A 24,118-nucleotide genomic window follows, 5' to 3' on the forward strand; every position below is an offset into this window, starting at 1 on the left:
CCTCGTCCCTCATCGTCCCTCGTCGTCACCCCTCGGGCATCTCACCTGTCCTCCGGCCCCTGCGGGTTTTCTGCTCGCTGCCGCTTTGGCTTGGTGGGGAAAGTCAGAGCAAGAGGTAGTGTGACCCGGCAGGGACGCGCCGTGTGCGAACCGCGTGGCCCGTCCCGCGGCCCCCGCAGGACGCTGTATGGGTGCGTGTCTCCGCTCGGAATCGACATGTATACAGCGTCTGCCTGGCCCTCGAGCTAATGAGGTTTTGCTGAAAAATGAGTGTCATGGAAAAAATGCTGGCTGTTGGCAGGACCTGCTGGTGAAGGCAGTGAGCATAAACGGGTGTCTGTGTGGCCCGAGCAGAAGTGTCTGGTGTTGCAGACACACCGCCCTGGAGGCTGCGCGGCCTTGGAGGCAGACGGCCGCTCCTCTGTCGGCTCCTGTCTTTCCTCCCCTCTCTCCCGCCCGCCGAGCCCTTCCTCCTGGGCAGCCCCGGGCCAGCAGCCCCAGCGCATGGCTTTGTGCTCATTCATGCAGCCAGTGGTTAGGGCACACTGACCCAGGGAACGCCGGGCCTCACGACAGACCCTGGCCCTACGAGGTGAAGTGAAGACAGAGCCACCGAGGCCAGGGCCCCACACGTGCTGCAAGATCAGGAAGTAAGAGTTTTACATGCTGTATCCATTATTTTATTTAAAAAGGTAATTTTTAAATTCAGTTGCCAAGAACCGAAGAATTATGATCTATGAAAAAACAGATGAGAAAATACTCGTGTTGTCGACAGCACTTGGAGTTCTCTGTGCTCCTAAAAGCTTGTCTTCCACGGATGACGAGTGGACTTGGTGGGACACAGAGGGCTTTGCTCCCCACTCTGCCACCCACGGCTGTGACCCCTTCCACAGCCGCGTGATGGTTAGTATGGCGAGCTGGCTAGACCGGTCAGACCTCGTTCTGGGCGAGGGGAGGGTGTCTCTGGAGGAGTGGCAGGCCCAGCAGGTGCGGTGGCTTCCCCAGCGTGGTGCAGTGGCTTCCCCAGCGTGGTGCAGTGGCTCCCCAGCGTGGTGCAGTGGCTCCCCCAGCAGGTGCAGTGGCTCCCCCAGCGTGGTGCAGTGGCTCCCCCAGCAGGTGCAGTGGCAGGCCCAGCGTGGTGCAGTGGCAGGCCCAGCAGGTAGGGTGGCTTCCCCAGCGTGGTGCAGTGGCAGGCCCAGCGTGGTGCAGTGGCGGGCCCAGCGTGGTGCAGTGGCGGGCCCAGCAGGTGCGGTGGCTTCCCCAGCGTGGTGCGGTGGCTTCCCCAGCGTGGTGCAGTGGCAGGCCCAGCAGGTGCAGTGGCTTCCCCAGCGTGGTGCAGTGGCAGGCCCAGCAGGTGCAGTGGCTTCCCCAGCGTGGTGCGGTGGCTTCCCCAGCAGGTGCAGTGGCTCCCCCAGCGTGGTGGCCTCCCAGTGGCGTAGTGAGGGGGCAGCAAGGGGTCTGTCATGCTCCGGGCGCCACTCTGAGGGTGCCAAATGGTCCCCAAGACAAGCAAGAAAATCGTAGTAGAGTGTAGTTGGGGGGGCAGGGGCGCCAATAAAGTGTCGTGCCCGGGGTGCCAGTTATGTTCGCTACACCACTGTGGCCTCCCCCACAAGGCTGCCCTCTCTGTCTGACGGCTCCCAGCCCAGGACGTCGGCTTTCTTACCGTCTTTGCCTTTGAACGGGGTCTTGAGAGGCGGTGCTTAGCAATTTCTTCTCTCCCCACATCCTCAGCAAGCCTTTGCGACAGGGGCAACTGTTCCATTCTCCGCAGAACTGATGTATTTGGAAGCCACCTCCTGCCCATCAAAGTCAACAGTCCTGTAGTAAATGATGGTATATCTATGAAATGGCCCTGCGGCCATTAAAAATATGAGGTCAAGATGGCAGTGAAATACTTTTACATGATAATAAACACGTATTTGAAAACGTGTCTATTGTCCATCTGTCTGAATAGACTCTAAACTCCCCAAGGAAGGACACAAGCCCGTTAAGGTGGATGGCGAACTGGCACTTTCTGAAGTGCTGGATTTTTGCAACAAAAGAACTCCTCAGCCATCTAACAGTCCCCCCAGATGTGCACGGTGACCGAGCTGGTGCGGTGGGCATTTCAGGTCTGAGTGGTGTGTCATACAGAACAAACGGAAACAGTGCGCTCCTACACAGCCCTCTGACTCAAAAAGGCGGTACCCGTTTGCTAATCAGGAGCTGGGCACCACCTTGTTTATTGTCATTGAAGTAGCATCTGCACTGTAGTAAGTGCACTCAACTGCTTTGTAGGAAGAACTCTGGTGGTCCAGCCAACCGCAGCTAATGGCCCAGTCCGAGGGCAGCCCCTGTGGATGGAGCAAAGCCTTCACTCCACCCGAGGGCAGTGAGACTCGGTGTTTCCACTTGTCCTTAGAAATCTCGACAGGCCTCGGAATAACTCATTTTTTAAAATCTTTTTGAATAACATGAACTGTTAAGGTCTTTATCTAATAGAAATAAAATTTATAGCATTTAAAATATATATTGATTTTTGTTTGGTTGTTACATCCTATTTTCTTCTTATATGTTTATTTCTCTTTTTTATTGAATTTATTGGGGTGGCATTGTGTTGGTAAAACTATATGGGTTTCAGGCGTCCAATTCTAGAACACGTCAGCTGTATGCTGCACCGTGTGCTCACCGCCCCACGTCAGGACACGTCAGGACACGTCAGCTGTATGCTGTGTGCTCACCGCCCCACGTCAGGACACGTCAGGACACGTCAGGACACGTCAGCTGTATGCTGCACCGTGTGCTCACCGCCCCACGTCAGGACACATCAGCTGTATGCTGTACCCCACGTCAGGACACGTCAGCTGTATGCTGCACCGTGTGCTCACCGCCCCACGTCAGGACACGTCAGCTGTATGCTGTACCGTGTGCTCACCACCCCACGTCAGGACACGTCAGCTGTATGCTGCACCGTGTGCTCACCGCCCCACGTCAGGACACGTCAGGACACGTCAGCTGTATGCTGCACCGTGTGTGTGCTCACCGCCCCACGTCAGGACACGTCAGCTGTATGCCGTGTGCTCACCGCCCCACGTCAGGACACGTCAGGACACGTCAGCTGTATGCTGCACCGTGTGCTCACCGCCCCACGTCAGGACATGTCAGGACACGTCAGCTGTATGCTGCACCGTGTGCTCACCGCCCCACGTCAGGTTTCCTTCCGTTTACGTAAATCATGTGGAAGTCTGCCTGAACTGGCATTTTCATGACGATTCTGGGAACCATGCCTTTGATGGTCTGATTTTTACTGCTGATATGTGTATTCTGGTATTTATTGCCTTCCATCATATGTAAATTTGAGCGGCATCCTGAATACCCTGGAATTGACTGGCGGTAAATCAAGCGTTTTAAAGCATACTATTGGGAATGATGGGTTCATTACTATAAAGAAATTATATTTGACCAGTATTCTCAGAGCTTCCTAATACTGTGATTTATTGGTGCCTCTTAACGTTCTCTGTTAATAATATATAGTCTCCATGTATAATACATGCTATAGCGATCTTTTTCACACAGTAGAGAGTGGCACATGTCCAACACTCTGTTTGATTAGAACTATTAAGCCCAACAGCTTGTATTTAATGAGCGCAGTGCTAATTATATCATCAACTGGGTACTTTTTTTTCCTTTACCATAGGAACTATATATTAGAAGAAAGCTATTTTGATGGATAAGGTGCAAAAGGAAAATTGGCTAACAAGACAGGGAATAGCCTCATATGTGGTTAAGATGTCAATGAATAATTTTGACTCACAATCATTTCGTTCTTACCGAGAATGCATAAATTGGAATTTTATTTTTAGTTCCTCCTCTTCCCTTCAGAGGTAAATGATGGAGAAGGAACCTCAGTCCCCAAACCACTCTTCTGCATCATTTAAAAGTGCCCGACAGGCTAGCCCCTCTGGTCGTGGGGTGATTTATGGTTTTCCATTCCTTGGAGTTCCATTACTGTGTACACCATCAAACTGATTAGCAGGCAGTGGAGAGCAAGGCAGGAGAGGCGGACTCATAGCCCGCTGCTGCCCATCATTTTAATGAACTGCTGAGAGATGGTTAACATTGTCCTTGACTCTCCCAGCAGCCGGTGATGACCAGATCTTCTAACACGTTCCTCCCCGCCCTCATTCTGCATTGCAGGGCCCACTGGAAAATGACCTGGTCGTTCACGTCGCCCTCATAGCAGAAAGCCAACGGTACAACGTCCGGATGGGCGGTTTGTTCTTCTGCGGGGCGGGGAGGGAGGCTTGTTGCTTTCTGCTTACAATGTTGTGTAGGGTGGTAGAGGTTAAGTTCATAGATAGACCCCCTGGCAGGGTGTGCAGGATGTCGTTAGTGGCACTTTAAGTGCCGGAACAATAGACTTTTCATGTTGAACAATAATTTTGTTTTAGTTGATGTGAATATTAAAGACCGGCAGTGCCAGGGCTGTCTGGGGTGCAGTTTGGCGACATTAGTACAAACTGATGACAGGGATTCCCCAGATCAGCGCCTACCCTGTCCCCAAAGCTCCCCCTCGACATTTCGTGGAGAGCCCCGAGGGCCTCTGATGTCGGGGCGGACGGTGTACTGCTCGCTAACGCATTCAAACATGATCACGTCAGCATGGGCTCTGCCTCCCGCTCTGCCAGCTTCCCTGCTTGTCAGTGCGTTGTCTCAGAATGTCTCTCTCTTCTCTCTCTCTGCCGTGTTCTTCAGCCTTCAGGTTTTCCTCAACACGTACGGCATTCAGACCCAGACTCCTCAGCAGGTGGAACCCATTCAGATATGGCCGCAGTCGGAGCTCGTGAAGGTGGGTGGCTCTGCTCTTCTGCGGTCCACTCTGTGGGGCTACAAGCACCTGGTGGTCAGACTTAGAGTACAGCCAAGAATCACAGTGGAAGTCCGAGTCTAAGAGAGGGTCGTTGATCCCAGAGTCTTTCTAAGTTGAGAAACCCACGTGACCAGACATTGCTAAACTACAACCCAGCTGTGTTGTGTGTGTAGACATGGTAGTATAGGGCGTGTTGGTTTCCACGCCGGGCTAGAGTCTGTTACTAGCCTAGACTGACCACAGAAACAAAACCGCCTTAGCCGCAGTGGTTGTGTAAAATTAACCCTTACATTTTAAAATCACACCAAGATGTACAAGGCGGAAGGCGGAAGGGTCCCGAGAATGGCAGCAGAGGCTGTTGGTCTTTGATAAACCCATTCTCAAGGCAGATTCGCCCGAATCGGGTTTTCGGGCTTAATTCACATGAGCAACCTTTTTATGGTCGATGTCTGTACTCTACCAAAAAACATGCAGTCAAGACTGACAGGACCAGCAAGGCTCCAGGTCCTGGGCTGTGCGTTTGTTCATCCGTTCAGTTGTATTCATCCGTTCATCCGCCAGCCAGCACCTGCTCCGTGCAGAGCACTGAGTGGGGCCCTCGGACCAAATGACTGTCCCTGTTCTCAGTGACCTCGGAGTCTACTTACAGAAGGAAAACTAGTCACCCACAAGTCACTCCGGTCAGCACTGTGGCGGCTGCCCCAGAGGTCTGCGCGAGGGCTGTGCGTCAGTGCGAGGAAGCTCCCAGATCCAGGGTCGGGCAACGCGTGTAACGGGGCTCATTTTATTGATACATGGTGTTGTGTCAAAGACGATGCTAGCAAGTGACTTACGACCTGGCTGTGTGGTACGGCCAAAAGGACGGACGGGGACCTAAAACCTGGCTTCCCCGAGCGCTCGTCAGAATGGAAGGTTCTCCATGGCTACGGCTGCAGCCTGTGTCCCACGCGAGCTGAGTTCTTGGGATTGGTCCTCTCAGATACGCCGCCTGGTACACTGCTTCTTATAGGTCTGCCTTTGGGAAGGGCCCCTTCAAGTCCTAGCTCTGCCCATAGTCTGTGCCAGTGGTGGCTGCTCTGCTCTTCTTGGGCCCGTGAGGGGGATGGGAGGGCAGACGGCTGGGAGCAGGGCTTCCGCTGGCGTGGTTACTATGGCGCCAGGTGGTCACCACGGTGCCATTTGCCTCCTGAGACCTCTGAGTACACAGCAGGCGTGGGATGGAGTATTTCCAGACCGCTGGGTGGTGTGGTCACTACTCTGTATCTTCATGCCTAAAGTGGTGTGAATGTGCATAGCGTGGGGACGGTGTTAGCTGCACCCTGGAATGCAGGGCGCATTCAAGCCTGACCGCTCAGTGGTCACCAACAGCTGTGCCCGGGTCCCGAAAGCCAGGAGAAGCCCTTTTACCGTGATAGAGTAGGGTTGAAAGGAAGTCTACCTAGATCAGTATGGTGTGACCTGTGCACCATTAATTCGTAAAATCATGTGTTTGAAGAAGTCCAGCGTGGGTTAGACGTAGATCCATAGATGACGGTATTTCTGAAAAGGGACACTGTTTGAGGGGAAGGGGCTGTGCCTTGGGCCGCACGTGGTGGCTCGCATGTGGTCATGAATTTCCCGAGCACCAGCTCCACGCCAGCTCGGGGCCCTCTCACCCGGGCACGTACGTGCAGAAGGAGGAGACAGTGCGCTCACACTGCCACAGATGTGCCACCCTCACAGGGTGAACCGCTCTGCTGATGACGTTCATTTTGTGTACGGTGAGGGTGGTATTTGAAATCAGCTCAAATCACGATCGGTAGATTGTGGAAAGATGGTTTGATTTTCCATTTAGGAACATTTAGGCTAAATTTCTACCTCTCATCAAACACAAAAATAAATTCCAGACACATTAAACATTTAAATACTTTTTAAAAAAATGATTTAAGTATAAAATCAGCAGGAGAAAAAAATAGAAACACAGTGTATAGCTGTTGGAAGGGAATTTCATTCTTAGAGCAATATCAGTACCAAAAAGCCACTAAGGAAACAGCTAACCAATTGAACTCACTATAGCTGACGATGGGTACACAGCCCCACACATCAAAGGTGCTGTGGAATCTCCTGGTAGAGTGTTTGGATTGAAATACCACTTGTGGCCCTGACCGTTGGCTCAGTGGTAGAGTGTCGGCCTAGCATGTAGAAGTCCTGGGCTCGATTCCTGGCCAGAGCACACAGGAGAAGCACCCATCTACTTCTCCATCCTTTCCCCTCTCCTTCCTCTCTGTCTCTCTCTTCCTTTCCTGCAGCCAACACTCCATTGGGGCAAAGTTGGCCCAGGCGTTGAGGATGGCTCCATGGCCTCTACCTGAGGTGCTAGCATGGCTCTAGCAGTAACGGAGCAACGCCCCGGATGGGCAGAGCATCGCCCCCTGGTGGGCACGCTGGGTGGATCCCAGTTGTGCACATGCGGGAGTCTGTCTCTTTGTCTCCCTGTTTCTCACTTCAGGAAAATACAAAAAATAAATAAAAATAGAAATACCACTTGCAAACTGATGTGTATCCTACTGTGCAGTCATTCTCTCATTTTGTAACAATGTAAATAAAGGTGAGCAAACTAGGAGAACTATTTGTTACAAAGGGTAACATCCTTAATATACCAACATCTCTTATAAGCAGAAAGAATGACAACTACCCAGGAGAAAAGGGGGGAAATGAAAATATAATATATATACAGAGCACACAAATAGCCATTAAATATATGGATAAATGGCCAACCATAAAATACTTGAACATAGTAGCTCAAAACTAAAATGAAATCTCTTTGACCCAAGAGAATGGCAGAAATGGCCCATGTACTGTTAGTGTCAGTGTAGATTATTAGTCCATTAATCCTAGAGGCTGAGCACCCTGACACTGTTTCAAAGAGAACATGTCTCCTCTTGGCTCCAGCTAGTCTAGGAAATTAGCCTGCAGAAAGAATAGTACAGTGTCGAAAGGTGTTCGTTGAATTCGTTTAGAAGGAACAAAAACTGGGGCGCAACCTTCCCTTGGGGGCTGGTGTCAGACTTCACCCTGGGGCTGGTGTCAGACAGGGTGGGGGGCTTCCGGGCTAGAGGAAGTGCCCAGCTCCGGCACTGAGTAAGTAGCTCCTAATTCTTTTGCAACCCATCTGCTTCTACCTCGTTGAAATTCTAGAAGTTTCTGCCCCACTGGGGCACCCTCCCCTTCTTCTAATACTTCGATAGACATTTTCCAGTCTCCCTGTTTCTTCAGTCATTTCTACGTTGAACTGTAGCTGAGCGCAGAGGCAGCCTACCACCCAGAAGCCGGAACGCCACAATGTTAAGCTTTGAAAAGTGGCAGAGCAGACAGATCATGTAGCGCTGGAACCCACTGGAGTAACTGGACACACACACGGACAGAGGCGCGTGACGTGGGCCGGAGCTGATCTCTGTGCTTTAACACGCCGTGTCCCTGTCTTGTCCGTCTGGTGGTGGTTTAGGATCACACAAGGATCACCAACCTCCCAACTCGCGCCAAAGCTGCTCCGGGGGCCGTCAGAGTACACAGAATTTCTAGAGCGGTTGCAGCTCTTGGCTTAAATTTCTCATAAAATTCATATAATGAGAAAAACCAAGAAAGATATTTCCGCTTTGGCGGGCAGTACTTGAAGGTGGTTATCTAGTCCGAGGTGTGTAGCTCCATATTTAAAAACTGGAACTAGCCGGACATTTTATCACATGGAAGGCGTTGGTCTCTTCTTGTCCCTTTCTCAGTCAGACAGAGCCACGTGAGCTGTGCGTTCACGACCGTCCCGCTCTGCCCTTCCCCAGGGCCCGCAGTCTAAGTTCACACCGTGGGCTAGCTTGTTCCCCAACAAGTCTATTGAGTAAGGTCTCCCTGCCGCTTTTTCCCTGGAAAGATAAAATTAACAGGGTGCTCGTTTGGGGGGAAGGGGCAAGGGGAAAAGCGTGGATTCTTGCCTGACTCTGGTTTACAAATTTGTGTCTTCCAGGCTTACTTCCATTTGGGTGTCAACGAGAAGCTGGGGCTCTCAGGGAGGCCGGACAGGCCCATCGGCTGTCTCGGCACATCTAAGGTGACACGACCCCTCCCCAGGGCGCCGCATTCAGATCACAGCTCCACAGGCTGGAATGAGTGCGTCTGTGCTCAGTCTCTGAATTACTGTGTTCTTACAAGTAAATCGTATTTGTTTTGTGTGATATCACAGAGGTCTTTTAGGGATAGATAAGCACCCGCCTTGCTCTGTGATCTGTAAGTGTCATAGGGGCTCGATTATACTGGTCTTGACTCAAACAGAGGCTTTCCCAGGCACAGTAGAGGGGTGCGCGTTCGTTAGCATACCTGCTCGGTCAAGAAACTTAAAATTTCTGAGTGTGTGTGTGTTTTACAGGGTATATTATCTGCTTATTCAGAATCAGATCTGTGTTCATTCTTGTTAGGTCTTACGTTCCGGCGCCTGTGCCTCTGGCCGGTTTTGTGTTTAGTTTCCGTTTCTCCCTGCAGATCTACCGCATCCTGGGGAAGACCGTGGTTTGTTACCCGATCATCTTCGACCTCAGCGACTTCTACATGTCTCAGGACGTCCTGCTGCTGATTGACGACATAAAGGTGACGTCAGGACCCCTCTCACCGACGTGGGCGGATCGGCGTGGGCTCAGGGTGTCTGTCACACGTCCTCCCGCGTCCTCCCGCCGGGCGCTCCTGGCTCTGTGACACAGGCGGGGGCACGGTGTGAGATGCGAAGGGAAGCAGCCGCTGCACAGGCCTTAGGGACAGTGGACGTGCCCGCAGCCTTAGATGACAGAGGGGTCTGCTCTATGGAAAGCGGGGAGGCTTTGCTTGCCGTCCCTTCCGCAGAGGGAACGAAAGGACGTGGTTTGCGAAAGCAGGGAGGGGGCTCTTGTGGGAACCCATGTTCCTGTGACATTAACAGATTGCCTCTTTTTATACAAAAGTCAAGGTAGCAAAATAATTCTTTTTTTTTTTTTTTTTTTTTTTTACAGGGACAGAGAGAGAGTCAGATAGAGGGATAGATAGGGACAGAGAGTGGAGAGAGATGAGAAGCATCAATCATCAGTTTTTCGCTGCGACACCTTAGTTGTTCATTGATTGCTTTCTCATATGTGCCTTGACCGTGGGCCTTCAGCAGACCGAGTAACCCCCCGCTCGAGCCAGTGACCTTGGGTCCAAGCTGGTGAGCTTTTTGCTCAAACTGGCACCCCGGAGTCTCGAACCTGGGTCCTTCCGTATCCCAGTTCAATGCTCTATCCACTGCGCCACCGCCTGGTCAGGCACAAAATAATTCTTTTTTTTTTTTGCTTTTTAATGAAGAATCTCCAGTAAAACCTCAGCTAACTCCTGCCACCCAGATAGCTAAGTGTCCACCCTCCCTCTTCCATTTCCACCACAGCGAGGCTGAGCAGGCAGAGCACGCCGCCGGGCCAGGCTGCGTCTGTAAAATGCTGGCCCCACAGTGTGACAGTCGGGTGACCTTGGACACGTCACTTAGCTCCTCTGTGCCTCTGTGAGCTCATTGTTATAACTGAGTGAGAAGAGAGCTGTTGTGGGCACTAAAGGAGCTGATACATACAGAGAGCTCTGAGAACAGAGCCAGGCACGTGGGGAAGTGTGAGGTGTGTGTTTGGTCTGAGGACGATGCCAACGGAAATTGAGTCAAAGAAAGAACTCGGACGTTTCTGAAGGTCTCGGTACAGATTCAGTCCCGCCTCTCCTACCTCCCGTCACATAAAACATTTCATACAGTAACATAGTGTGAGGACCCATCTTCTGGATGGTAACCCTGGGTTGGCTGTTCCTCCCTGGGACTGTCCTGAAACTGAGTTTGTTAGGACACACACACACACACACACACACACACACATACACACACATACACACATAAACACACACATACACACAACACATACACACAACACACACACACAACACATACACACATACACACATACATACAACACACACATACACACATACATACACACATACACACAACACATACACACACATACACACACAACACACACACAACACATACACACAACACACATACACACAACACATACACACATACACACAACACACACATACACATACACACAACACACACATACACGCGCGCACACACACATACACACACGCACATACACACACACATACACATACACACACGCGCGCGCACACACACACACACACACAGCATCCTTAACTCATGGGCACTCTAAGTATTTTCAAACACAAAGTTGAAAACCAAAGCGGTTCCTCGCTTAGCTAGTACAAGCTCCTGTGTGTATACATGTGCGCACCCGAATGTCTAGCCCTGGGGAGCCCGTGTTATCCGGGCCTGACTCTGAGTCATGCTGGCTCGTCGACACTGACAGTCCAGCACACAGACCAGCGTGGACACTACCCCGTTCACCCCCCCTCGTTCTTCTGTCGACAGAACGCGCTGCAGTTCATTAAGCAGTACTGGAAAATGCACGGGCGCCCCCTGTTCCTCGTTCTCATCCGGGAAGACAATATCAGGTCGGTAGATGAGGAGAAGCGGTGGGCGGGGCCCAGGGCCGGCAGCGTGGAGCCCTCTGGAACTGGGCCCCCGCTCGGGCCGGCAGAGCGCTCTGCACACGTAGAGGGCACTTGGTAATAGGGGACGTGTTTCTCATTCTGGTGTTAATCTGCACGTTTTCTGTCCACCTGTTTGTATTTTTAGAGGCAGCCGGTTCAACCCCATACTGGACATGCTGGCAGCTTTTAAGAAAGGCGTGGTTGGCGGAGTCAAAGTGCACGTGGATCGTCTGCAGGTAGCGTCAGAACCGCCGTGGGCCTCGGTTGTCAGGACGGTTATCCAGTCTGGGCACGGTGGCGTTTCTCAGTGTATGCTCTGTTCAAGGCTCTTCATCGTAAGGCCTTCCTGTTCCTGTTGTCACCCCCGGTTTACCTGGTCCTGCCAGTCTGAGGCTTGAGCAGTGGCAGGGATTCCGGCCAGAACTTTAGACTGTGGAGGCTCACCTCTAACCTCACTGTTGCATTTGAGGGAGCGGGGGTCCAGGGTGGTGACGGGCCCTGCTGTGGAATCTTGGGCCTGTGGCTCGTGAAACTCTACACCCTTAAACAACAGCCCCTCACTCACCGCCCCCCCCCCCCCCCAGTCTTTGTCTTCTCTTTAGTACAGGAAGTGGAAATGGCCCCGGGAGTTCCTTTTGAATTTGAGTTCAGGCTCTTCCCGCTCGGCTTGTGCATCCCGGGGGCTCCGCTCCCTCCCGGCCCCTCCACCCCGGCACCCCCCACGGGCCTCACGGCACTCGCTCCAGCTGGGGAGCCTAAGGGCCCTGCCGGCAGTGGGGTTGCTGGAGGCTGGGACGGAGGCCGGTCACGGGTGGAGTCAGGCAGGACCCAGGATGGTATCACGGGGCAGCTCAGCACAGAACGCCTTGTTGAGTGTAACGTTGTATCTGACACATATCTAACAATGTTTATTTGATTACCAACAACACTAAGGTATTAATGCCTAGCAAATTAATTATAAGTATGATGTTGGGTTTTTGTTTTTTTTTTATAAAACTAATTCAGGAGCCTAAGCAACCAACTGAACTGTTTTATTAAAAGCTCTAGAGACTATTAGTGGGATTCAGCATTTGCTTATTAACTCTGATTAAACATTTATTCTGTGGGCTAAATTAGGATGGGTAGGCTCATAAAAATAGAAAATATTAAATCAAAATTAATTCTCTTATGTTTTCAGTATTAGTTATCAGCTTTGTGAATTAATGAATTCTCGACTCTCCGTACCCACATTACAGTTCATTGTCAAGTTGGTTCTCTCTACTCTCCGCTGACACCCAGAGTCTAACCACCTCCCTCCCTCTCTCACCTGGAGCGTACAGTCCTCCCCTAAATCCCCGTGGGCCGCAGGGCAGTTACCCTCTTCCTAGTGCCTGGCCCTGGGCAGTTAGGTCACATCCCACTCGGTGAGCCTCCAGTGACATCCCCTCTCACACAGAGTGAGCACCGGTCCGTCCGGTTGTCTGTGTGCTGTCTGTCTGTGTGCTCTCTGTCTGTGTGCTCTCTGTTGTGTGCTGTCTGTCTGTGTGCTGTCTGTCTGTGTGCTGTCTGTCTGTGTGCTCTCTGTCTATGCGCTGTCTGTCTGTGTGCTCTCTGTTGTGTGCTGTCTGTCTGTGCGCTGTCTGTGCGCTGTCTGTGCGCTGTCTGTCTGTGCGCTGTCTGTCTGTGCGCTGTCTGTCTGTGCGCTGTCTGTCTGTGTGCTGTCTGTGCGCTGTCTGTCTGTGTGCTGTCTGTCTGTGCGCTGTCTGTGCGCTGTCTGTCTGTGCGCTGTCTGTCTGTGTGCTCTCTGTCTGTGTGCTGTCTGTGTGCTGTCTGTCTGTGCGCTGTCTGTCTGTGTGCTCTCTGTCTGTGTGCTGTCTGTGTGCTGTCTGTCTGTGCGCTGTCTGTCTGTGTGCTGTCTGTGCGCTGTCTGTCTGTGCGCTGTCTGTGCGCTGTCTGTCTGTGTGCTGTCTGTGCGCTGTCTGTCTGTGTGCTGTCTGTGCGCTGTCTGTCTGTGTGCTCTCTGTCTGTGTGCTGTCTGTCTGTGTGCTGTCTGTCTGTGTGCTGTCTGTGTGCTCTCTGTTGTGTGCTGTCTGTCTGTGCGCTCTCTGTCTGTGAGCTGGACTTGCCAACTTCACCTCATCTTTTCCTAAAAACTATTTTAGAGTCTCATGTTGTCTTTTCATTTCGACATACATATTTTTAAACATTTTAATAGGTCATGAGTTTTACGTCAGCTTAAAAATAACCGCAGTTCTAAGAACAGAGAGAAAGCACAGCACAGCACAGCACATGTGGACTTCCTCATGTACTATGACCCGTGAGCTTGTAGCTCGGTGTCCTTGTTTTACTTCAGGGGGTCTTGTATGTGCAGGGCTGTCTGAATTTAGACTTCCTGTTTCAGAAATTCCTTAAAAGTTATATATGTTTTAGGTGAACTTTATTTATTTTTTTGCTTATTTTGTATTTTTCTGAAGTGAGAAGTGGGGAGGCAGAGAGACAGACTCTCGTATGCACCCAACTGGGATCCACCCGGCATGCCCCCAGGGGGTGATGCTCTGCCCATCTGGGGTGTTGCTCTGTTGCAACTAGAGCCATTCTACTGCTTGAGGTGGAAGCCATGGAGCCATCCTCAATGCCTGGGCCAACTTTGCTCCAATGGAGCCTTGGCTGCGGGAGGGGAAGAGAGAGACAGAAAGGAAGGAGAGGGGGAAGGGTGGAGAAGCAGATGGGCGCTTCTCCTGTGTGCCCTGGCTGGGAATCGGACCTGGGACTTCCACACGCCGGGCCGACACCCTACCACTGAGCCAACTGGCCAGGGCAAACTTTTTTTTTAAGTATCACCATACTTAGCGTACAGTGTGTGTGCAGTTCATAAGGGTCTGGCTCGATGAATCTGAGAGTTGGCCACCTTGTTCATCCCGTTTCAGACCCTCATATCCGGAGCTGTGGTGGAGCAGCTTGACTTCCTACGAATCAGTGACACGGAGGAGTAAGTCCCTGTGGGTTGTTACTGTGTCTCTGTAGGTTACATTAGCTGTGCAGGAAAGCTGAAGTGTTTGCTTCTGGTTTCTAGGCTTCCAGAATTTAAGAGTTTCGAGGAACTAGAGCTCCCCAAACACTCGAAAGTGAAACGCCAGAGCAGCACGTCCACCACTGCCGAGCTGGAGCAGCAGCCGGACGTCAGCGTCGCCGAGTGGAAGAACAGGCCCAACCACGAGATCCTGCAGAAGCTGCAGGTGCGTGAGGAGCACGCCGCCCCCTATCCCCAGGCCACGGCCAGGCTGGCACGGAGGAAGTCCTGGGGTCAGATCGCGTTTCTAACTTGTCCGCTTAGGAAAGGTGGCAGCTAACCTGGCGTAGAAGGCCCGTCTGTACCCAGGGCAGCAGCGAGAGGTTGCTCTCCGGGTCTAAGTTAGCGGGAATGTCTTAGAGACGCCTAAGGAGTGGGGATGACGTGGGTGGTGTTGGGGATGAGAAGATTGTGGGGGCCACTGAAGAAGTGATGTCAGGGGTCGTTGCCTTTGGGGTCACAAGTCTGTCCCCGGTGCCCTCTCCCCTGACTCCTGACCTCTCCTGCCCAGCATCCAGGTCTATAGCTCGCTTTAAGTCTCTCTGGTCACTGAGGAAAGCGGCCCTACCATTACACCCATATGAGTATTGTCAGCAACCTAAAGTTTTGCCATCCCTAAGGTTATTTGCATTCTAAAAGGGGGTGGGTGGGGTTAGAGAGTAGCTCTTATCCAAGGAAATGAACTTACAATGTTAGAACTGCAGATACTGTGACATCTCACTAGGCTGTAAAACTCTGAGCGTGGAGGCTGAAAGGGAACCCTGCCGGGCAGCACCTGCCCTGTGTCGATCAGCGCTATCCATAGATCTGTGTCGGTGGGACGTGATGCGCTAGACCCAAAGCACACAGCCCGTGCCCCCCCCCCCCCCCGCTCCATCCCCTCTTTACAGCATCTTCAGAGTAGCACGGTCTCCCACTTAGGGGTGAGTGAGATCAGGGAGGCAGGGTCAGCCGGTGGGCCCGTCTCTCAGGGAGGCAGAGTCAGTGCTAGTGCCTGTGGATAGCGTGTTTTCTCTCCACTGCTGATCTTCTTTCCCGGAAAACGTGAGGATTGAATCCTAGTACCCCAGGGAGCCAGCTTGTCTACCATCTGTCTCTAAGAATCTAAGAGAAACAGTTGCATGATGTCATCTCATGCTTGTAGGCTAACGGTGACATTTCCTCGTCCCCCATTTCCGTCGCAGCAGAATGGAATGCTTCCTCTCTGCATCATGTGGTCGCACGGTCAGTCACCCCCTGTGGCCACATCTGTACCCATTGCACTCCGGCCGCTCACAGAGATCTGTTTTCTCAGGACTGCAGCAGCCTGGCCGGCCAGATCATCCTGCTGGGCATACTACTCAAGAGGGAAGGCCCCAACTTCATCACACAGGAAGGTAAGCGTGCCTGTCTGAGAACATTCCGGAACAATGAGACTGCTGTGTCGCTGCACAAGCACCAAATAGGCGCAGTGTTGTTTATGGACAGTTTCTGTTCCCAGTTTTGCTCTCTGTATGTTTTCAAGAGCAACATTGAATCGTGATAGCTGTCAAAGTCCGCGGCCCCAGGGTCTGCAGCAGCCACACGGAGTGGAGCACGGCACGTAACAGCCCTGCGCTCTGCAGGCTGTGAACAGAAATAAAGCCTTCCTGCTCCTGCCCACGTGCGCTCTGCACTCACGGCGAAACCCAGCTATCCCCGAAATGCACGTTCATATGTTGAATCTCTGAATCGTCCATCATGGTCCGCTTCCGGCATTGCTAGTGCAGAATGACGTGTGTAGAGTACGCTTCAAGGACTTCCTGTCCAGCTACTCAAAGCTTTGGGCTCCTCTGCAAGTCCCCTGTCCAGGGGGTCGTGTAGATGGGGTTAGAATTGGAAACTGAGTCGGTGTGTCAGACGTCAGTGTAGTTAATAAGATGTATAGTTCTGGAGTGAACTACACATAAGTGCCACTCACATAAGGTCCCACTTAGTGTTTGCATTACTGTGGCTGACAGATAACCTTGAGTCTACTGCACATGCGAAGTGAATCATCTTAATTTGACTAATTCAAGACAGAAGAACTTTCAGCAAATTTCAAACAGAATCCCTCCTTTCTAGTTAGTCTCGAAACTCTTAAGTATAAGCAGAATCCCAATTATATTGTGTACATTTATTGAAATTCGTACTTTTACAACAAAAAGAGTTCAAGAAAAAGCAAGGCGCTTCCTTAGGAACCCAGATTCCGGGATGAGTATTTGAGTAGTGCTTTGAAAGAGAAGAGTCACGTAAAATAGTGGGTAATAAAAATGCCGAGGGAATCATTTTCTACACCATTTTTTTTTTGTAAACTTGGAAGGAATGCTCATCTTTTACTTAGATATTTGAAAGACTTGAAATGTTTTAAATCTGTAAAACCTAATGCTATATTGGAAACCGCAAGCCTGTGTAGAATCAGAATATAATTTTATCCAATCTGTTATAAAGCTATAAAAAGAAGTTCAGGGTAAAATGAAGATCTTACTCTTGGCCCTTGCTTCCTTTTTGATGTTCTGCCCTGTCCCGTGGCTGGGTTACTGACCGACCAGTCACGAGGCCACACCGTGGGGGAGCGGGCGCCGGACAGTGACGCGTGTGTCTGTGCGACAGCGCGTGTCAGAGAGATCACGCTCAGAGCTGTCTCCGTCGAGTTTTGTTGAACCAACAAGGGAAGGGCTGTCCATGTTCTTAGTCTGCAGCATTTGCTCAACTGGCTATATTCTGGGGTTTTATTTTGTTTTGTTTTCTATAGTACACTAAAATAACTTATTTTTATTAGTTAAAAACTTAGATTGCATACTAATTAAGAAAACAGTAAATTTCAAGAAATAAAATACTAAAATCATAACGCTCAAACTAAGCAGCAACAAGGGTAGGAACAGATGCACTGTGTATTTGGGTTACAGATCTAAATAGTTCAGAACATTCATGGGAGTGGATGTACCAACTCTAGTGGAACAAAATGACAATTCAAGAGTGATTTGATTTTTTTTTTAAGGAGAATAAACGTTATGCATTTCATGGAGAGCTCTTTTCAACAAAGACTCTCGTCCGATGTCTAGGTACCGTTTCCGATCACATCGAGAGGGTCTACAGGAAAGCCGGCAGCAAGAAGCTTTGGTTTGTATACGCGTCCTTGTCATCGTCCCTTATCGTTTGTGTTGCCCTGTTCAGCAGCCTGAAGATAATGGACCAATCTTAAAGATGGGTGTTTTTATTGATACTTCCCAACTCCCTGGCTCTGTCTACATTCCATGATGTCGTGGCTGAGATATTACAAAAGTGTCTGGGAATAAAGACCGCCGTAGGAATAGAGCGGGTGGCTGTTCCCTGGAATGTCGTGCTGATGTAGACCTTGCCTCTGCGGGGTCCCAGCAAGGTACCTCAGGTTCTAGTGGGGGTTTTCTGCAGTCGTGGAAGGCCGGGAGGAGAGGCCAGTGGCTCGTTTAATCATGAGCACCAATGATGTAGTTAGAAGTGCGTTTTCTCCCCACTTGGATCTCATAAATCCCAGCCATTGCAGTTGCCTCGTGGAAAATCACCGGTACGTGCTGCAGAGGTAGTTAGTCTCTTCCCAGGGGTTGGAACAAAAATTAGGTGAGTTGAAATACACCAGTTTAAATTCACAGCAGGGCAGCATGCGGAAATGCATGGCTCTCTACATTTTGAAGCAATTCTAACTGTCTTACTAGAGAATCTAACATTTTGAAAGTAAGAGTATAGGGTTACTTTTAGAAGACCCATTATTTTCCAATAGAAAAAAATAAAAGTCTCAAGACATGTAAGGAACTCCCTTAACCTGAGTGAGCCTCGGGTTTCTAATCTCTTAAATAAGAATATTGATAAAACAATCCTTCCAGTATTCCAATGCTATGATTATACTAAATATTCCTTTCCAACCCAGAAGAATTGATGTAAGAATCCCGCAGTTAGAGCTCAGAGTTTCACTGCAAAATCCCAGCACAGTGAGGCGTGCAAGCTCATGGAGACTGCCTAACAGGCCCGTCAGGATCCAATGTGGTCCATAATCTTCTTTTTGGCTAAGCAAAGCTGTTTTTGCTTTACGTATGATACTTGCCTTTTAGATAAATCATACCAGCAAACAGGGACAGGGCTGACTGTTATGTTTAAGAGAACAAATTCCTGGAGTTTTATTTACTGTGTTTTCCCTTCTATGGCTTCGCCGACACGCCCAGGTTGGCGGTTCGCTACGGGGCTGCATTTACCCAGAAGTTCTCTTCCTCCATAGCCCCGCACGTCACGACCTTACTGGTTCACGGGAGACAGGTACCCGCACAGGGCGTGCCGGCGCTCAGCTGCTTGGAACGAGTGCGCTCCCTTGCATCTGGAGGGTCTGGTCGTGTGTGGGCAGAGGCCTGTCTGAAACTAGGCAGTGTCTGTTTCACTAACTTCATCAGTTACTGACTGGATTTTCACTATTCCATCTGTATGGAGATTAAGGAGTATGAATGCTTTTTATCGTTTGGCTTTCATGAATATCCTGAAATGCAAGGAGAGCAGTTTTAAACCTACATTTTGATTTTATTTTTTCGTCGAAAAGTTGCCCGTGCTTTTTTACTTTTGAGAGAGAGAGAGAGAGAGAGAGAGAAAAAGAGAGTCTTACATACTGCATGCGCTGTGCTTAAAAAATAAATCTGTTCTCACAGTCTTAGATTTTTTCAGAAATGTAAAAATAGCAGCGTGAGTTCCTTCCTCCAACATTCTGGCTTTATCCAGGGGAAATAAAAAGCTAGCTGTCATTGTATCAATTCCTAAACCCGAGTCCCAAGCTGAGTCCGGGAACCCGAGGACCTGGCCACAAAAGCGACAGGACCCAACTGGGTTCTGGGAATAGACGGCCTGCACTGGGAATAGCCGGCCTGCACTAGGAATAGCCGGCCTGCACTAGGAATAGCCGGCCTGCACTGGGAATAGCCGGCCTGCACTGGGAATAGCCGGCCTGCACTGGGAATAGCCGGCCTGCACTGGGAATAGCCGGCCTGCACTGGGAATAGCCGGCCTGCACCAGGAACAGACCACACGCAGGTTCAGGCATGAATTCTTAACGCGAAGTCAGAATCGTCCCCGAGGCCCTCCCCTCCCCCGCTCCCACCAGCGGAACATCGGCTCCCATCTTTCTTAGTTAAACCGATACTGGTGCAGACGACGCCCTGGTGAGGATGGGGGTCCCTCCCCCACCCCGGAGGCTCGGTCCTGCAGTCTGGGAAATGTCGGCTGTTAGGTCCAGTGTCTTGGGCTTGGTGTTTCCTCCCGATTATTATGCGAGGACCTAATTGTGCCCGTTTCTAATTACCCCCTTTTGGGGCCCCATTCCCAAGTCACCTGCTGGATTTGTGAACCTCTGGCCTGCTCTTTTCTTGCCCCCAGGTCGGTGGTGCGCCACGCAGCAAGTCTTTTAAATAAAGTAGTGGACAGCCTGGCCCCGTCCATTACTAATGTCTTAGTGCAGGGCAAGCAGGTGAGTATCCGGTTCTCAGACTCCCACTCGGTCACAGTCACAGCGGCTCCTGGGTAGGACCCTCGCTTTCTACCCCGACAACCTCCGTGTCGTAGGCCCCCACCACCCCGTTCGCAGGAGCTTGGGCATGTCCACCAGAGGGTCTTTCCCCCAAGCGAATCTCGTCCCAGAGGTGCAGTGACTACACAGCGTCCCTGCTCCTCGCTGCACCTCGGAGCTGTCATTTCAGCCCGGGTTAACTCGAGACCCCTGAGGGCACTGACCCCGGAAATGGGACGGCCACTAAACACTGCAGATGGGTTTGGGACAGGTGGGGCAGACAGGCGACTAGGAAGGGCACATTTCCCTGCCCCTTCCTGTGGGTTCTCCTCTTAGGAATGCACTGACTCCCTCCCCGGGACCTTAACCCTCTGGGCCACTTCTCCCCTCCCCCCAGGCCAGCCCTGTCATCTGCTGCACCCAGAACCACCCCCATTAGCAGCCCTCTCGGGTAGTACAGGGCCAGAGACCCTTCTCACAGCCTCCCTGGGGCTCTCACCCGATGGCAGGCTGTGGGCCCCGCCCCGGGGGCACTGCCCAGTGTGCCCTGCTGGCTGTGGCCCATGGGGCCCGGTCAGTGCTGGCGGGAGGGAGCTTGTGCATGCGGGACTAACAGTGGGGCGTGGCTGCTCAGCTCTGTCCTGTTTCCTCTGCCCTCTGACCACCTGGCCGTCCGCTGGCTGGAATGAACCTTGTTGGCTTCCTTTCTCTCCTTTGGGGATGTGTGTGTCGTGTTGTGTCTTCCTGAGAGTTAACCGGGCGCAGTCCCCTCCCTCTAACATTGTGAGGCTCTAACTCTCCTGAATGACATCAGCCCATTGCTCATGTTCCAGGGACCTTAACTCATCATAATATATAGAAATGATTTCATCCTGATAGCCAGCTTTTGAAATGTTAGAACAAGTTAGTTATTTTATCCCATAACATTCAATAACAATGAAGAAATTATTGTAGTAATAAGAAAACTCCTGAAAAGAAGCTAAATCGCTTTTCACGTATGTTATCTTTTCTGTTTTCCCCAAATTATTAAGAGATAGACTTTTCACACACACACACACACACACACACACACACACACACCCGTCAGGTAAGCAGACCAAGGAACAGGAAGGGGCCAGCCCTCCGTGGTCGCTCCTCCAGCCGGGCTCGGACTGCGCCTGGGCCGAGCACCCCTCCGTGGTCGCTCCTCCAGCCGGGCTCGGACTGCCGCCTGGGCCGAGCACCCCTCCGTGGTCGCTCCTCCATCCGGGCTCGGACTGCGCCTGGGCCGAGCACCCCTCCGTGGTCGCTCCTCCAGCCGGGCTCGGACTGCGCCTGGGCCGAGCACCCCTCCGTGGTCGCTCCTCCAGCCGGGCTCGGACTGCGCCTGGGCCGAGCACTCCCCAGCGAGAGCGAGCTTCGGGCCGCTGTCTCCTCGGGTGTCAGGTTGCAGCCCCGAATCTGAAAACAAGTTCCTCAGCACAGACGCGCCCAGGAGGGGCTTTGGAGGTCTTCGAGGTCGCTGGCCCGTGGCACTCAGGGAGAGATGTCCCCTCCGCACGCCGTCTAGAGGTGGCCTGCAGCCTGTGATCGGGGACTGTGCCCCCCACATCCTGGAAGCCTCGCAGCCCCTCCTGAGGCTGGGGCTGGACCACTGCCCACCAGGCCAGCACGTGTCCCGGAGAAACGGCCCTGTACAGAGCTCGGACGGCCGAAAGCTCCACTCCAGGGACTGCATCGGACCCCTTCGCAATGAAGAAGGGAGAGCAGAGCAGGCCACCCGCAGCTGGCATTCGCTCATTCTTGAGAGCTGAAGTGAATATCTCTACAGAGCACTTCCCGGCCGGTCCCCGCGAGCTCGGCAGCAGACAGGGTTTAGTGGCTGCTGCTCCTGGAGGCCCGATGGGCCTTCTGTTTGTTTCTCTCTCTCACCGACATCTTATACGAGTCATCACACTCAGACTAACTGGTCGCCACCACTCACTGTGTAACAAACCGGTTCTCAATTTCACCTGGAATAAAATTGGGGCACAAGGCCCCAAGTCCTGCTCTGTCCCTCATCCCTGCAGACACAGGGCCCCGTGCTGTGTGCCGATGGAGGGCGGGGGAGAGAGGGAACAGGAGGAAGGGGCCAAGCCCCCCCAGGCCTGCGCAGCACTTGCTGCTGTGCATTTTCACCAACCCCTCTGTGCTTCCTTGTTCCCTGCCCGTGGGCAGCCTGCAGACGCCCCTCCGCCGGTGAGAGATGCCAGCAGGTATTTTAGGACGCACTAGGCACCAGACACTCTGCCAGGACCTGGGCAACCTTGTACTTAACCTTGAAAGGGCTACGGTGTGGCTGAAGAGCAAAAAGCTTTATACTTTATGAGACACCATGAAGTGGGAGACTCCAACGTTAAACACCGTGGACTGCACAGCACAGTAGAGACATCCGGCGTGCTCCGGGCTCTCTGGGGACATTCTGGTGCTCCATTATTCTGAATAATCATCGTTATTTATATTCCTTCCCTGCTTGTAGCCACTCACCTCTGCTCCCCGAACTGGGCCCCTCACCTGCCCAGACGGAGAAGCATCATGAACCCCAGTGGGAGTCATGCCTTGAAATCCATCCTGATGAAAAGCAAGAGCGGTGACCCCCCGATTCCCCAGCTCACGTAGTCATTTCAGCCTGCCAGTCATCCAGAGCCCTGAATTTACTTTTATTTATTTTATTTAATCTGTTAGTAGCCAGGAGGTTTTTGATAATAAAATTCTGCTGCCCGTAGGTAACCCTGGGTGCCTTTGGGCACGGAGAAGAGGTGATCTCAAACCCTCTGTCCCCCAGAGTGATTAAGAACATCATCTATTACAAGTGCAACACCCACGACGAGAGGGAGGCAGTCATCCAGCAGGAGCTGGTCATCCACGTGGGCTGGCTGATCTCCAACAGCCCCGAGCTGTTCAGCGGCATGCTCAAGATACGAGTGGGGTGAGTCGAGCTCGCTGTGCGTAGGGAGGGGCATGGGAGCCATCCTCCATCCTCCCGCAGACCGCAGACCGCACACCAGGCCTCCGCTGGCGGGCGGGGCGCTGCCCCAGGTGTGCTGGGTACCCGGGATGGGGCGGGAAACACCAAGCACAATTCTTATAAAAATCCCTGGCAATAGCCTGACCAGGCAGTGGTGCAGTGGATAGAGCGTCGGACTGAGATGTGGAGGGCCCAGGTTTAAGACCCCGAGGTCGCCAGCTTGAGCGTGGGCTCATCTGGTTTGAGCAAAGCTCACCAGCTTGGACCCAAGGTCGCTGGCTCGAGCAAGGGGTTACTTGGTCTGCTGAAGGCCCATGGTTAGAGCACATATGAGAAAGCAATCAATGAACAACTAAAGTGCCACAGTGAAAAATTGATGCTTCTCATCTCTCTCCCTTCCTGTCTGTCTGTCCCTATCTGTCCCTCTCTGTGATTCTCTCTCTGTCTCTGTAAAAAAAGAAAAGAAAAAAAATAATTAATTTAAAAATCCCTGTCAATAAACTGAGCCAGCCATAAGAGAAGAGTGACTTTCAGTGAAGCTAGGTGTCCAGAGGACACACTCAGGTGAACATTTGGTCCTTTCCGCTGTACCCATTTTCTGCCAGCATTGAATTTTTAATCGTCCGATCCCAAGAGTTCTGTTGGGAGAAGAAATGGAACGTTAGGCCCTGGCGATCTTGCATCTTCTGGGAGTTTTGGCGGGGGGTGGGTGGGGGGGTGGGAGGGGCGGGGGGGGGGAAGGCAGGCTGACCGGGCAGCGGTGTTTGGCCAGCCAGAGTCCAGTCCTGACAACCGCTTCCCTTCTGTCACCCAGAGTGTCACCTCCCCAGCCTCCCTTCCATAACAGCCTCATTGTTTTATGTGACAGGAAATGACTGTCGTTTAACAAGCCTATCACAACCCAGTAAAGGATACACGTTGCTTTTCTTTTTTTCAAATGTATTTTTGACAGTACACGTATCACATCAATGTGCTCTAATTGTCAGAGAGTCAGGTGATACCTGGGCACACAGAGAGACCAGACATGTGGTGGTTGAAGGTCCCCCTCAGGGTCTGGGAGGACCGTGTTGTTTCTGTCGGGCCAGGTACGGTGGCTATGGGTGAGCCTGACGGCTGTGTGACTGG

The 24,118-nt window shown here is 51.8% G+C and overlaps 1 protein-coding gene across 3 annotated transcripts in view; it reads left to right on the forward strand.

Moving 5' to 3' along the window:
• Window positions 1-24,118, forward strand: part of PHKB (phosphorylase kinase regulatory subunit beta) — a 124,895-nt gene that overhangs the window by 87,202 nt on the left and 13,575 nt on the right. For 2 of the 3 annotated variants that reach the window (XM_066243154.1, XM_066243156.1), the window contains exons 15-26: window positions 4,180-4,235; window positions 4,738-4,831; window positions 8,850-8,933; window positions 9,362-9,466; window positions 11,319-11,401; window positions 11,586-11,676; window positions 14,347-14,408; window positions 14,493-14,655; window positions 15,784-15,865; window positions 17,552-17,609; window positions 19,878-19,968; window positions 22,752-22,954. In XM_066243154.1, coding sequence (XP_066099251.1) covers window positions 4,180-4,235; window positions 4,738-4,831; window positions 8,850-8,933; window positions 9,362-9,466; window positions 11,319-11,401; window positions 11,586-11,676; window positions 14,347-14,408; window positions 14,493-14,655; window positions 15,784-15,865; window positions 17,552-17,609; window positions 19,878-19,968; window positions 22,752-22,954 — 1,172 coding nt within the window. Of the gene's footprint in view, window positions 1-4,179; window positions 4,236-4,737; window positions 4,832-8,849; window positions 8,934-9,361; window positions 9,467-11,318; window positions 11,402-11,585; window positions 11,677-14,346; window positions 14,409-14,492; window positions 14,656-15,783; window positions 15,866-17,551; window positions 17,610-18,685; window positions 18,777-19,877; window positions 19,969-22,751; window positions 22,955-24,118 lie in introns of all 3 variants that reach the window. The other variant, XM_066243155.1, reaches the window with a different exon arrangement.

This window comes from Saccopteryx bilineata, chromosome 9 (assembly GCF_036850765.1).
Source record: "Saccopteryx bilineata isolate mSacBil1 chromosome 9, mSacBil1_pri_phased_curated, whole genome shotgun sequence".
Classification (NCBI taxonomy): domain Eukaryota; kingdom Metazoa; phylum Chordata; class Mammalia; order Chiroptera; family Emballonuridae; genus Saccopteryx; species Saccopteryx bilineata.